At 38.5% G+C, this 15905-nt stretch overlaps 1 protein-coding gene across 1 annotated transcript in view; it reads right to left on the bottom strand.

Annotated features, from left to right (window-relative positions):
* Positions 1-15905, bottom strand: part of TRPM6 (transient receptor potential cation channel subfamily M member 6) — a 181140-nt gene that overhangs the window by 73812 nt on the left and 91423 nt on the right. Inside the window, exons 25-28 of the mRNA XM_022573494.2 lie at positions 13849-13981; positions 5241-6373; positions 4983-5095; positions 880-1003 (exon numbers count right to left, since the gene is read on the bottom strand). Of these exons, the coding sequence (XP_022429202.2) occupies positions 880-1003; positions 4983-5095; positions 5241-6373; positions 13849-13981 (1503 nt within the window). The remainder of the gene's footprint in view (positions 1-879; positions 1004-4982; positions 5096-5240; positions 6374-13848; positions 13982-15905) is intronic.

Below are 15905 nucleotides of genomic sequence, written 5' to 3' on the forward strand. Positions count from 1 at the left end.
TATGTAAAAATGATGCCAAGAGCAACTGCCCCTCCTTCAGTTGTGACAACCAAAAATGTCTTACAACGTCTTCAGACATTGTTGGTTGTGGAGGCGGAATCACCCCTTGGTTGAAAACGAGTGACCATAGAGCAAACAAAGTTTTAAAGAAGCATAGTAACATAGATTTCAATACAATATCTATTTGTACCTTAAGTTTAGTATTTCAAATAATTTAAAATATTTATGACTCCTTAATCACATAGTCCCCTCTGTTTAAAAATGAGTAAAGTTCTCTTATTATCAAATGCAAGAAGTTCAATGTTCAGTTCATTGCTCTCAATTCATAATCTGCCCTCATATATGCAGGCTTATTTCACATTCTATGCCTAGCTCACAGTCTTCGTTCCTAGCTCATTGATCTGTCTTCTATCCTCTACAAACATCGTTACGATTAAGCTTAAGGGATATTTGCCAATGGAACAAACACTATATGTAAGCAGTAGTAAATAACCAACTACAACTCAATCCACTGAATTCTGTGTAAAGGCTCATACCAATGTCACTTGAACTTTAAAGAATTTGTAAAATTAGACAACCCCACCCATAAATCAGACTAAATGAATACTCTCTGATCCAGATTCAACAGCTCTGAATATGAGACTATCTAAATTTTAATTTTTCTTTTCTAAATTCTGAAAACTATTCCATTAAACAAATGGAAATTGCATCCCCTTCATAAAAACTAAAAGCAGAAAAGAGCTATTTTCCTAAGAGAGTGTGGTCATTCTCTCATCTCGCACTTGAAAGAACAGCAGGGACCGCCACTGGTCTAAAGATCATACCCTGAGAAAACACTACCAGAATTTTTGGGATTCAAGAGTGTAGACTGTTACATACTTATCTGACTAAATTTGGACACTGGAATCCAGTTCTTGCTGCAATTCTGTTCTTCTGAGATCTTATTTTCTCCTGGCTCTGGGTTTAGTTGGTCACTTTGAGAGCAGGTGTTGACTGTTATGACCTGGAGAGAAAAACACTCGTTGGAACACAGTGACATTAATCTGAATACGTTTTGAATCACATTAATAGAGGTACTATGTTAAAGAGGAGTGGTTGTTAACATTGGCTGCACATTAAAATCACCTTGAAGCTTTGAACTTCCATCACTCATGCTGGCAGGACCCAAGCGTCCATGTGCCTTTTCTATCTGCAGTCATGATTGAGAACCAGGGTGGGGAGCAGTTTTTAAACTTGAGTGTGCATCAGAATCACCCAGGACTGTGTTAAACCACAGATCACTGGGTCCCACCCTCAGGATCTGTGATTCAGTAGGTCTTCGGGAGGAGGGAGAATTTGTATGTCTAGTATGTTTCCAGGTGGTGCTAAAGCTGATGGGAGACCACAGTTTGAGAACTACTGGCAGAGAGCAAAACAACAAAAACGTAAGGGTTGGATCCAAAAGAACTTGTCAGAATTCTAGCTCTGTCACATAGAAGCTATATGATCTGGGAAAATCATGTAATGTCTATGAGCTCCATTCCCTTCATCCTTAAAATAATAGCCAATAATAATGGCTGCCTTATGTTCTTCCCAGGGGCAGATAAGAAATGAGATAAATTGACAAACTACAGGACAACAAACAAATGCAAGTTATAGTACTTGAGCTCAGTTATAATTTCTAGTTTAACTCTGGCCATTTTAACTATTTCCAAAATAACTCTATTTAAATTCATATTTTATGGGGTCCCAGCAATTCGTGGCATTTTCCCTGAAAGAACAGTCTTTATCAAAGCTAAGTCTCTCCTCCAAAAGGTGATGTTACATAATTGATTCAATATTTATCTTTTTGCTTCTGCTTCTCATTCTAAAGAGTTGAGGTGCTTTGAAAAATGCACACATGTTATTATATGGAAAAATACATGTAGAACAGAAAAATGAAGCAGGGCATTAAGATCATGAAAAGTGAAGTCCTGCAGAATTGTCAACTCAGATCTAAGGCTTCCTAACAATAAACAAAAAGATTTACTGAATGCAAATGAAAACATAACATATCAGAATCTGTCGGATATAGCTAGAACAATGATTAGAAGGAATTTTATAGCACTAAATGCCTATACTAGAAAAGAAGAAAGTCTCAAATCAACGACCAAGGCTTCTACCTTAACAAACTAGCAAAGAAAACAAAAACAAAAAAGGAGCTAATTAAACCCAAGGTAAACAGAACAAAGATAATAAGGATCAGAAATCAATGAAATAGAATTCAAAGAAAAATCAATGAACCAAGAGCTGGTTCTGTGAAAAGATCAATAAAGCAGATAAACCTGTAGCCAGACTAATCATAAAACAAAAAGAGAAAACACAAATATAAAATATTAGAGAGAAGTGAGGTCACTACAGATCTCTCAGACAATAAAAGGATAATAAGATAATATTATAAAAAACTTTATGCCAATAAATTTAAAACCTTAAATGGACAGGTTCCTCAAAAGACACAAAGCACACTCAAGAAGAATCACATAACCTGAATAGCCCTATATCTATTACAGAAATTGAATCTGTAGTTAAAACTTTCCCACAAAGAAGGTTTCACTGTTGATTCTACCAAATAAGTAAGATTTAAATAATATCTATACAAACTCACCCAGAAAAATGAAGAAGAAGAAACACTTCCCAACTCAGTCAATAAGCCCAGCATCACCCTGATACCAAAACCAGACAAAGATATTACAAGAAGAGAGATCTAAAGATAAATATTTCTCAAGAAAAAAGATGCAATAAAATTGTATCAAGATGTTAGCAAAATGAATACAGCATCTAAAAAAGATAATACATCATGACCAGTTGTGGTTCATCCCAGCAAGGCTGATTTAATATTCTAAACATTACTTCTAACATTATACAATTAATTAATATAATTCATCATATTAACATAATAAAAATGAAAAAAACACCTGACCATATAGGTTGACACAGAAAAAGCATTTGACAAATGTCATATCTATTAATTATAAAAATTCTCAGAAAAGTAAGAATAGAAGGCAAATTCTTCAACCTGATAAAGGACATCCACATAAAAATCCTACAGCTAACATCATACTTACTGCTAAAAGACTAAATACTTTCCGCCTAAAGAGAAGAAACAAGGAAAGGCTACCTGCTTTCACCACTTCTATTCAGTACTGTACTAGAGGTACTAGCCAATGTAACTGGGCAAGAAAAAGGAATAAAATACATCCTGATTTGAAAGGAAAAAGTAATAGTATTTTCATTTGTAGATAACATGATCATTTACATAGAACATTCTAAAGAAGTAACAAAAAAAAACCCTACTCAAACAAATAAGTAAGTTTAGCAAGGTTGTAGGATACAAAATCAATTTTTTTTTTTTTTCTCGGTACGTGGGCCTCTCACTGTTGTGGCCTCTCACGTTGTGGAGCACAGGCTCTGGACACACAGGCTCAACATCCATGGCTTACAGGCCCAGCTGCTCCGCGGCATGTGGGATCTTCCCGGACCAGGTCACGAACCCATGTACCCTGCTTCGGCAGGCAGACTCTCAACCACTGCGCCACCAGGGAAGCCCCAAAATCAATATTTTAAAAATTATATTTCTATATACCACCAACAAATAATCAGAACTTAATCTAAATATAGACCTAAATATAAAATTCCTAGGAGAAAACGTAAGAGAAACTTTTAGTGATCCTGGGTTTGGCAAAATTTCTTAAATATGATATGAAAAGCATAGACATGAAAGAAAAAAATCAAATATTGGACTTCATCAAAATAAAAGTGTCCTATGTTTTCAAGGACATTTATGAAAAATAAAAGGCAAGCCACCAACTGAGAGGAAATATTTGCAAAACATATATCCCAAAACGGGCTTATATCTAGAATAAGAAATAAAAATTAAAAAAAAAAAAAAACTCTTGCAACTTAACAAGACAAACAACCCAATTTTATTTATTTATTTATTTATTTATTTATTTATGCCTGTGTTGGGTCTTTGTTGCTGTGCGCGGGCTTTCTCTGTTGCGAGCGGGGGCTACTCTTCGTTGCAGTGCACAGGCTTCTCACTGTGGTGGTTTCTTGTTGCAGAGCACAGGCTCTAGGCACGTGGGCTTCAGTAGTTGCAGCACATGGACTCAGTACTTGCAGCACGTGGGCCCTAGAGCGCATGGCCTTCAGTAATTGCAGCGCATGGGTTCTAGGGCTCGCAGGCTTCAGTAGTTGTGTGCACAGGCTCAGTAGTTGTGGCTTGTGGGCTCTAGAGCACAAGCTCAGTAGTTGTAGTGAACGGGCTTAGCTGCTCCGCAGCGTGCAGGATCTTCCCAGACCAGGGATCGCACCCGTGTCCCCTGCACTGCCAGGCAGATTCTTAACCACTGCACCACCAGGGAAGTCCCACAACCCAATTTTTTAAATGAACAAAAGATTTGAATGGATATGTCACCAAAAAAGATATACAGATGGAATATAAGCACATGAAAAGATACCTAGCAGCACTAGTCACTACGGAAATGCAAACGAAACAACTGTGAGATACCACTACACACCCACTAATATGCTAAAATTAAAAAGACTGAGCATACTAAGGATTGGTGAGGATGTGGACCACTGGAACTCTCAAACTACTACTCATAAGCTGGTGGGGATGTATGTTTCTTCTAAAATTAAACAGATACTTACTATAAGACTCTAGCATTCCACTCCTAAATATTTACCAAAGAGAAATTAAAACGTATGTCCACACAAAGACTTGTACACAAATGTTCATAACAGCTTTGTTTGGAGTAGCCAAAAACTGAAAATAACACAAATGTCTTTCAGCATATGAGTTGACGAATGAATTGTGGCAAATCCAATTTGCTGACTCTTAAATTTGCATCTTCATTCCTTCCAGGACAATGCTATTTTGTGTACGTGGCACTTTAGAATAGAGAAAAACCAAGCTAAGTTAGGATACTACCTCAATTGCCAAAAACACAAAAGACACTTACTGGCACCTGTAGTCCTTGTGTTTTCTTCTTTTTCTTTGACAATTTCCTATCCTTGGTTAGCATTTTTGCTTTGATCCATTTTGACTGTCCTATCTCTGAGGATTTTGAAAGATCTGTAAGGGAAATGATTTACATGAGAAAGTGTAAGATGGTAGGCGGAACCATTTTGTTTCACAGAAAGGACTGACAGAATGGGGAGAATGAGAATGGTAGCAATGCAAGAATTTAATACTGGTTATAAATATGTTTACTTCTTACTTTTAATCTTACAGATCTTCAATTTCTCCTCTTTGTGCAATCTCAAACTCTGACTCCTAATGAAGGGCCTGTCTCTACGAAGGGGACTGATCCGAAGGGATGTGTTTTGCTGAAGCCATGGTCCCACCTCTGAGCAATCCCTCTGGGCCAATCTTGTTGAGTTATCAGATAGGGATCTGTCCCGGATCTGCCTCTGACATTGTTCACTCTGTTTGGAGTCACAGTTACAAGTGGAGGCCAAGCAGGTTTGCCATTGTTTCTCGGTGCTAAACACACCAGTTTCGTCGCCTTCTGAAAATGCCCAGTTCACATATCCACCTCCAGTTTGCATGCTCTTGACGTGGGAAGGGAGGGAGGTCACTTTAATGGGTGCAGGTGTGCAAATCAATGTGGGTAGCACTTGCTCCTCCTTGTCTTGTCTGGCTGGTAACTGAGCAAGTGACTCATACTGCTCCTTGGTTTCCACCACTGAGCCCTGGGCTGAGACAACCGGGGTCTGCCACGTCAGATGAACAGGGACCGCACTCTGGGTGACATGTTCAGTTGCCAGCACATCTGTACCTGCTTCCAAAGATGGTCTGGACAGAGGCAAGTTGGTTTCTGCAGAATAAGGAACTTGCTCTAGATGAGAAGGGACCAGGAGAAACTGGCCATACTTTGGGTGTGCTTGCCTGTTCAGGGACACCCCAGAAGCAACTACACTATTTTCTGTTTCTTGCTCTTCCTGGTCATCTCTTACATTTGAAAACTTTCTGTCTGTAATCTCAAGAAAGGGCCCTGTCTGCACTCGTGGGGGATGCCAGCCTCTGGCCAGGCTCCGCAGCAAAGAAGGGGGCATGCTATAACACTGGTATTTCTTCTTTCCAGAGATCTCCAGGCTGCCTAGAACCTCTGCACAGATGACATTGCTCCAGCTGTGGGGAAGTTTTCTGCAAGTAGAATGCTTTCTGTTGGCCAGGAGGGCCTCATCCTCTTGTAAGCTGTCAACAGCAGAAAGGACTTTTAAGGTATCCACTGTAAGGGCAGAGAGGTCCTGCAGGTGTCCCACCTGGCTGTCCAAAGACAATAAGGAGTCCCTTATGAAAGACACCTTTTCATTCATTTCTTTCAGTTGGAAGCACATTTCTGTAACCCTAAGGGAAAAAGGGAGGGAGAAAACCAATAAGCACAGTAAGCCAATAAACACAGTAAGTGGGAACTTGCCTTACTCTTCCTGTCCTGCTTCCATCCTTAGGTGGCTCCTCAGCCTAAGCCGCTTCCCAAAGTTAGGTCTGTCTCCTGCCTTCTTCTCTATCCAACACATACTCTCATCCCAGGTGACCTCACCCACTCCTGTAATTCCCACTATCACCTTAATAAGGAAAATTACAAATTGTATTTCTACCCCTTATTTCTCTCCAATATTTCAGAGTCACATTTCCAGCTTCCTGCTAGTTATCCCTTCAATCATCTCATCAATCAGCCCATTTGTATTCATTAATATATTCATTAATTTACAAGAGAAACATTTTAATATCTCTTATTGTCCAGCACTGTGCTACTTTGGTAGAGAAAGGAAATCCTGAGGAAGAAACTAGAATGATAGGAACAGAATCAATAATCAAATACATAATTAGAAAAAAAATTACAGATCTTTTAGAATAATATTCCAAGTCTACAGTACAACCAGGCATCCCAACTTTCAAACAAAACCCATTTTAAGAGACCTACATTCAGAGAAAGCCCGAGGCAAGTTTTTAAATGACTTTGAATACTTTAACCCAAAATTATGATGTCTAGCCATGGATTCATGTAAAAGCAACACAAGGCACCTTCAGCTATGCAAGTACAAAAGTAAACTGCAAGTAGAGTCAAATTAAATGTAACAATTGATTTCATTTAGAGAATTAGAAAGAACAAAGAAAATATATCTGTATATATCTCTGTAAATGCCTCTGTATGGGGATAGGTTTTGTTTTGTGTCCTCCCCACCGCCCCAAAAGGTATGTTGAAATCCTAACCCCCAGTACTCCTAGAATGTGACTTTATTTGAAAGTAGGGTCTTTACAGAGGTAATCAAGTTAAAATAAGATCATTAAGGTGTGCCATAAGCCTATACAACTCATATCCTTATAAAAAAGGGAAATTTGGACATAGAGGGAAGACAGTGTGACGATACACAGGGAGAAGACCACCTTATGACTGGAGTGATGCATCTACAAGCCAAGGAACACCAAGGAGTGTCAGCAAACACCAGAAGTTAGAAGAGGCGAGGAAAGATTTCTTCCCTAGGGCCATCAGAGAAAACATGGACCTGCCAACATCGTAATTTCGGAATTCTAGCCTCCAGAACTGTGAGATAACAAATTTCTGTTGTTGTAAGACACCCAGTTTTCTGTTGTTGTAAGACACCCAGTAAACACCCAGTTTACTTTATTATGGCAGCCCTAGGAAATTAATACAGTTATCTAAGCTTAACAATCAATAAAATAAATTACAAAATACATATTTTGTGGTTACATAAAATGAAACTCATACACATGAAAATAAAACACAAAATTTGAAAACAAAAAATAAACAGGAAATTATTCTAACAAATACAGTGAGGTGTTTGTATCCCCTAAGTGGTCAAAAGTTTTTACAAATTGTTGAGGAAAACAAATATAAAGACCCCAAAGGACATGAATAGATAATTCACAAAAGATAATGAAACGTGGTAAAATATCCAATCTCATTAGGTAAGCAGAGAAATTATCAATAAAAATAAGACAACAGTGAGTTCGTCTACACTGTGACATTTTTTTAACCTAGCAAATTTTTAAAAAGAGATTTAGTGACTCAAGGTTGGCAGGGATGCAACATTGGAACGTTCAAATAGCCAAGACAAATAAAGAGGCAGGAATTTTACTATGCTAAGGCAGACAGGTGAGATAGAATATTATGCAGCCAGTAAAAATCATACTTACATTGTTAATAGTCATTTTCTTTGTCTATTTCTGACAGCAGGGGTGGGGATGTGGAGGTCTGTTGTGTTCTGCATTATATACTTTTAAATTTGTGATAAAAACTTTGTAAGTCAAGAAACAGTAAAAATTAAAATATGTTTACAAGGAATATTTAATTACTTGGAGAAATGTGTTTGATGTGTAAGGTGGGTAGGGGGACAAAATGCAAACCTGTATAATTTTAACTAAAAATATATGGAAGACTAAATGGAAAAAGACCAAATTTTTCACAGTGGACTCTAGCTTGTGACACTTTTTTCTTTCTTTTCTCCCTGTTTCATTCTTTTATTTGGAGGAAGCAGTATACTTTCCAATTTCGCCATAATGAAAATCTTTGATAAACAGGAATAAAGTGAAAAATTGCAAGGGAGGAAACCAACAGTTTCATGGCTGACATGACCGTATGCAGAAATAACAAATTGCCCCCAGTCTTATTTGAGGGCTGGGGAAAGCAGTAATTATACCATGAAGAGCTTAGCACTCAGCTGTAGCAAGCACTTCCCAAAATAGTGTTAGACATCCCCTCTCTAGAATATATCTCAAGTCACATGGATTGAGAAATCTTCCACTTCTTCCTGGAAGCTTTGTAGATAGGAGTTAAAGAATAAAGAGGATGGTATAATTTTGATTATCACCTATGTGGGTGGAACCCTCTCTTTCTTGCTTCAACTTCTATAACTCAGCAGAGCCTTAGTAAAGCCTTCTTGATCTTCTGGAACCTATAAAACTAGAATTGGCAAGGATGATGAAGAAAAGAGAACAAAATATATGCATATTCCCTTCCAAATATGCTTAATTAGAGCCTCTCCATCTAGTGCAGTGTTTCAACTAATTCAAAAACTGTACAGTCCAAACAGCAGTAATGGAGACTCATTAAGTTCCATTAGCAGCAGTCACGTGGAAGGGATACAATAGACACCAGCAACTATTCACAGCACAGGTAACATTGCTACAATAGAGACTTAGACAAATAACCGGGTCACTCTCAAATCAGGTCCTCTTGGTTTCAAAGGCACTTCTTTTCTAAAGCTCAGTGCCCTGTGAAATATATTTTAATTATATTCCTCAGCCACCATCTACATTAATTTAATCTAGTCTTTTAGTCATTCTGACATGTAAAAGAAATTCTCGTAATTTTAGTTCCTTTGTGCAAGGTTTGAGGGTGGTGGGAAAACCAGTATGGTTATTATTTCATTGTGGGTCTCTGGACCAGATATTGTAAAATGAAATTATAGCAATTATAATCAAAATCATCATGATAATCATAATATTCACTGAGCACTCATTATGTGCCAGGCATTTTACATTATTTTATTTAATCCACATGACCACCCTACTATCCCTTCATGAGAAGATGTCACATGGCCAGTCACATGGTCAATGACAGGGTGAGGCTTCAAAGCCAGAGAGTGTGACTCCATATTCAATGGCATTAACCATTGCACTCCAGCACCTCTCAGCAACTCAGCAGGGATCCAGGCAAAGTTCTATTGGGGTCCTAGAGTCCCGTGAAGGGGTAAATGAATTGCACCCACATTTTCCATGCTGGGAGTTGTTCACAAAGGTTTCTCAGTAAGGTTTCATGGCAAAATGATTATAGGAAGAGCTCAAAGTCTAACTCTACTGAGTCACGATGCCCATTATGATAAAGTGTTTAAACTTTTTTTAAATGTAGTATTTCCCAAATATGACGTACCCAAACATGCTTAATATGGAAAAATACCTAGTTAACATCTTACTCCATAGAACATAGAGAGGAAAAACACTGGCTTACGTTACTAGGGACAGAAAGTAGCTGGCGTTCCAAATAGAGAAAGTAAGATATGAAACAGCCTTAATATGTTCTCCTTCCACTTTTACAATTCACTTAACTCTGTAAAGATACAGGTAATCTCTTCTTCAGAGGTAGGCAAACATGCAAATATCTTCCTAACTTCCTTTCGCTCCCTCTTCAAACTACTGCCGAGTTACCACTGGAAAATATTCTTCCCTCTCTCCCATACTTCATTTACAAGCTCCCCAGAATGACCTCAACAAGGACAACCATGTAAAAAGAGGGCTGGTGAGATAGCTCTATCAAGAAGGAAAATTGATCGACTGTGTTTTGAAGTTAAATTAGGGCTTCATAATCAAATACTAGAGCCCTTGAAAGCATCTAGAATATTTTTCAGAAGCTACATAACCATCTACCATCTAATCCTTCTCCACTCAAATCCCAAGGAAACAATTCAAGATAAATGTGATAGCACATGATGATCACTGGTGCTCAGTTTACTATTAGTATTATTATTACTAATTATTATTATTGAATTACTTTTTTTAATGTCTGGTTCTCCAGTTTTCATTCTGTATTCACTTGACTCCTGATACTGCCTTCTCCTGGTTTTCATTATACTCTTCTGATCAATTCTTTTTAGTCTTCTCCATTAGTTCCTCTTCCTCGGTCCATTATACAGGTGTTGACACCTCTCAGGGAGAGACACTCAACCCACTGAGTCTCCTCACTCCACTTGCTTCCTGAGCAGGAGCGCTTCCTCTGTCATAATTTTATTTTCCTAAAATAGGCAGATGACTCCCAAATTTCCTTGTCCAGTTCAAATTTTGCCCTAGGGCTTCAGATTCACGTATGTAAAGCCTTCCAGGCATCTCTGGATAAAAGCACCACCAGAATCTCAGGCTCAACAAAATCTAAACCTCATTGCTTTCCCCCACCCTCCCTGCCATGCATTTTGTACTCTTTATCTTTTAGTGCCACCTTTCACCTAATTACCCTGCTACAGATATGAGTCATCCTGGACTTCATCCTCTCCCTTACTGCCACAGCCAATCCTTAACTCACCTCTTGAATTGTCCTTTCTAAATATGCCTTTATCCTCTTTGCTATGGCCTAAATGTTTGTGTCCCCACCTAAAATTCACGTTGAAATCCTAACCCTCAACAGTGATGGTATTAGTAGGTGGGGCCTTTGGGAGGTGATTAGGTCATAACAGTGGAGCCCTCACGAATGGGATCAGTACTCTACTTTTCATAAAAGAGACCCCAACAGAGCTCCTTAGCCCCTTCCACCATGTAAGGACACAGTGAGAAGTTTGTATCCCAAAGAGGGCCTTCACCTGACCATCCCTGCACCCTAATCTCAGTCTTCCAGCCTCCAGAACTGTGAGCAGTAACTTTCTGCTGCTTATAAGGCACTCAGTCTACGGTATTTTGTTACAGCAGACCAAATGGACTTCTTTCAATGCCACCACCAATTTGGCTAGTCCTTGGGTATCATCTGTCTGCTGTATCAATCTCTCGAGCGGTCTCCCTAGTTCCAATTCTGACTCCTCAAATCCATATGCTAACAACCTAGAAGGTAAATCTGTTTGACCACCTAAAATTTTTCCTTAGTTTATAGTGTAAAGTGAAGGGCTCTCCATGACCTTGTTCCAGTACATAATACTGGGGGGCGGAGGTGCCTATCTTGACCCATCTTATCTATTTACATCCCTTTTCTTAAGGTTTGGAAGGGAATATGTATTTTAGAAGAAATTATACTCACAAAACTGGAGCCTAATTTTACATAATAATAGATAACTTTCACTACTCCCTTACTATCCATTAGCACACTGCCACACACTTCATCTATATTATCCCATGGAATCCTCACAACGACTCTAAAAGGTAGGTCTATTTTTGTGTCCATTTTACAGAGAAGAAAACAAGGCCCAGAGTAAACTTGCCCAAGTACACTTAGCTAGAAGCAGGACTTCATGCCGGCTCTGTAAACTCCTATCTGGGTACATATACAAAGCAGAACCAAGCTGGTCCGCAGGACTCAATGAGCATAGCTACAAAGGAGGCAGAACGTGTGGAAAGGGGAAAGGGAAAGAAGGAAGCTCACAGAGTTTTGGCCTAAAGATATTATTTAAGTAAAATAGAATGTTGTGGGTTCACAAATTGTTATTTGATATTCAATTTTTTCCTCAATATTAAAATTTGATCTGAAATTCAATCAGCTACCTAAAATATATTTACATAAATATGGTATTAATTTTAAAAGTTCAGAAATAAGTCATATGCCCAAGGTGACCATTTAGAAAGTTCTTAAGGTGATTCAATTTCAAATAAAGCCATATTTAAGGATTCACTATCTATCTATTTGGACATCAGAAAATATATATGCATAATTAGGTATAACATTTTATAGTCAGGTCCGTGTGTATTCAAAAGTAAGAGAACACATTTAACTTCTGCCAAGTTGCTTCCAATTAAGAAAGCAATGCTGCGTTTTAAAAAATGCATATAATCACGGGGACTTAGTTAATAATACTGTATTGTACATTTGAACGTTGCTAAGAGAGTAGACCTTGAACACTTCATCACAAGAAAAAAAATTGTATGGTGATGGTCGTTAACGAGACTCACTGTGGTGATCATTTCACAATATACAAATATCGAATCATTATGTTGTATACTTGAAACTAATATAGTATGTCAATTATTTCTAAATTTTTAAAATGCATACAATCACATGCAGTCCATATTTTGATCCAGTGCTGTGTACCTGTGATTAGTGGCACATGTACAGCAGCTTTGACCTACGAGCTTCTACATTTGTCCACTTTCTCCAACACGCCTCCCCTTTCCTCAAGCCTCTGAACGGCCCCCCCAAATCACACACACCCACAGACACCCTCAGCTGATGACTGCCGTGAGAACTGCATTCCCGCAGCCTGGCTGCATCCTCTGGAGCACTCTCCATATTCTCTCCTGGCCCCCACCGTTAACTGCCCTTCCTGAGGACTTCACTCAGCAAATCACCTCCTCCCTCCGGCTCCTGCAGCTTCTCCCTTGCTCGTAGATCTTTTCCAGTAACAAATATATTACTTTTATTATCTCCACATGAAACAAAAGAACCGCACCATGTCCCCATACCCCTCTTTACCTCCCTTCAGAGAAACACTTCTTAGAAAATCTGCCTCTAATCACTGTCTCTACTTCTATTCACCCTCCACACGCTTCAGTGAATCTGCCCTCAACTCCACTGCACAAGTGCTAGTCAGGCACCCCGAGACTATGACTCCATGATTCCCAGTGCAACCAGCACCCTGCTGCTCCTGGACTCACCTGCATCCACGTTTGCTGCTCCATTCCACCTCCCTGAAGTCTCTCCTCCTCAGCTGCCTCAGAGCGACCTTCCTGCACCAGGCTCCCAAAGCGGTCCAACCCAACCCCCAACTCCAGCAGACCCTTCACCATGATCCATCTCTATTCCCTTATGCTACTTTTTTCCCCCTTCATTGTTCTTTTACCGTATAACATTAAATTACATATATCTTTTTTGTCCCTCACTCCACCCCCACCCCTCCACATGCACGCACTAGAATGTGAATGCTATGAAGGAAGGGCCCCTGCTCTCTTATTCACCATTTATCTTTACTAACTTAGAAGACTGCCTGGAACATAGTAGATGCTCAATAAATGGGCACTGATTGCATGAATATTATACGATACTAGAGGAAATTTTAGAAAATCAAAACCTCTGGGTTTTAAAAGTAGACCTTTCTACTTTTTTCAGACATTCTAGTAGAATCAGGTTTAGGTAGCAGTTTAGAGGGTGAAAATACATATATAACTTGTACCTTTCTGACGTCACTCGGATTCGTTCCTCACAACTGCAATTCAGACCTTCCATCTTCTCATGGAAGTATTTTTCCACACACTGTTCTTCAAAACTGTGAAGTTTTTTCAGATCCTCCTTACTCAGGTAGAGTTCTATGGAAATAAGTATAGTGCATAAAAAGAATCATTATTCATCCTCCATAGGAAGCTGGTACAGTATCTGACTTTTCTTCCATTGGTGTTAAAAATGGATAAAACCATAGCTTGCATGATAATAGTTTGCTGCCTTGTCACACTGTATTCTTAATATTAATTGGGAAGCACTATGTAGAAATAACTGGAAACACCAGGCTGGGTCTTTCCTTTTTGTCCTATAAAGAGATGTGGGAATTTGAAGGTGACTCGTGGAACAGATACTTTATCTTCAATATTTTCTTAAATTAGAATACTTTTACACATAAAAATTCACCACATTTATATGCATATGGAAGTTCCCCCACCAACTGGTTTATCTGTCAAAATGACAATAAGTAACCTACAGGTTAAAATCAAGGTTAGAAGAAGTCAAAGTCTGTTGAAATTAATCCAGTAAGTATAAGAAAGGTTTACCTCGTTGCACTGAGTTTATATATACACTGAGTTTGTATATACTAAGTTCTTCTACTGAAGGAAGAGACATTATGACGAGTCAACGGCCAATCAAGGCTATACTTCTTCCTTGACAATTACAATTAATTCATTAAAAGACACGTCATTTCATGATGTTATGAAACTAATGCAATTCTACATCAAACTTCAGCAATCACATTTGGTCTACCACCTTGACTCTTACTCTGACCTAGCAGAAAAATGCATTATCTTTTGAGCAAGTTTCTAATACTTGTTAAATATAAAAATGCTGTTGCAAAAAGGGTAAAATTGGAATATCCTCCTCCTTCAATCATTTCACCTAAATTAGGGAAAAAAAAAAAAAAAGAACCATTAAAGTTCTCCAGAATTTATTAGAAATGCAAATGTTCTGTAATTTTCCAATAAAATGAGAGACAAAAATATTCATTTTAAAGGATGACTAAAAGAAAATACTCAGCCATAAAAGGTGTTCACAACTCAAAGGTACAATGTTTTCTGATTTTTATGGCTTGGAAGCATCTTTCAGACACCAAAAAAATCCCCATCCCCACTCAACTCTAAATGTGTGTTTGCATTAAAGAATCTTGTATGAGTAAGGAACTTTAGAATTGTATGATTTGAGCCTTCTGTGGATTCCTGAGAGCAAACAACAACCCACAGAGCAGTTCCAATGATAGGTGCAGCTTGCAGTATGTGCACGTTCTTGTGACTGTCCACCAGGTGGCACTGCTTCCCCATGTGCAAACGTCTTGATCCTCAATACAGAGTATCAAAGGCAATCTCACAAAAATTCAAGAATTTCCCAGAGTTCAGGGTGAATGTACCTATGTCCATCAGAATATTTCCTCGAGTTTTATACCAAAATCATCCTATAAGCTCAGATGAAGGTAAGCCCAGGAAAGCGTTGTTTGTTATGGTACTAGAAAACGGGGCCAAATCCTAGCTAATCCCAGGATCTCTCAAGTGGTTCACACTCTCCTGTTAGATTACAGTTGTTCTGGGATGCCACTCCATTAGAAGCCGGGAAATTATAATATTATTATAAGCCTTTAAATTAACTTCAGTTGTGCTTTGACTTCCATATAAAGGGTGAATCGCTTAGGGGAAAGAAATGGAAAAGGAAAATAAATCACCAAGTGACTCAAGAGAAGAAAATACTTCACGGAGCCAACTACTCAACTACAGGAGCAAAAGCATGTCACCCTGTCAACCTTGTGATAACATCTGTCCTCCTAAGGGCCCACCGAAATGTATAAATAGTCCACAATCCCTTATCTGAAACTCCTGGAACCAGTCCATTTCAGAAATCAGAAGTTTTCTAGTTTTGGAAAGGTAATATAGTGCATATGCCATAAATGAAGTAAAATCCCTAGTTGTAGCTAGGGCAATACCCTGAAATCAAACACATCATTTCTGCAGCAAAAATCAATGAATATCCATACTACAA

The sequence above is a fragment of the Delphinapterus leucas genome, chromosome 6, assembly GCF_059928025.1.
Source record: "Delphinapterus leucas isolate spDelLeu-1000000601 "Yukka" chromosome 6, BTC_Dleu_Yukka2, whole genome shotgun sequence".
NCBI classification, from domain to species: Eukaryota; Metazoa; Chordata; class Mammalia; order Artiodactyla; family Monodontidae; genus Delphinapterus; species Delphinapterus leucas.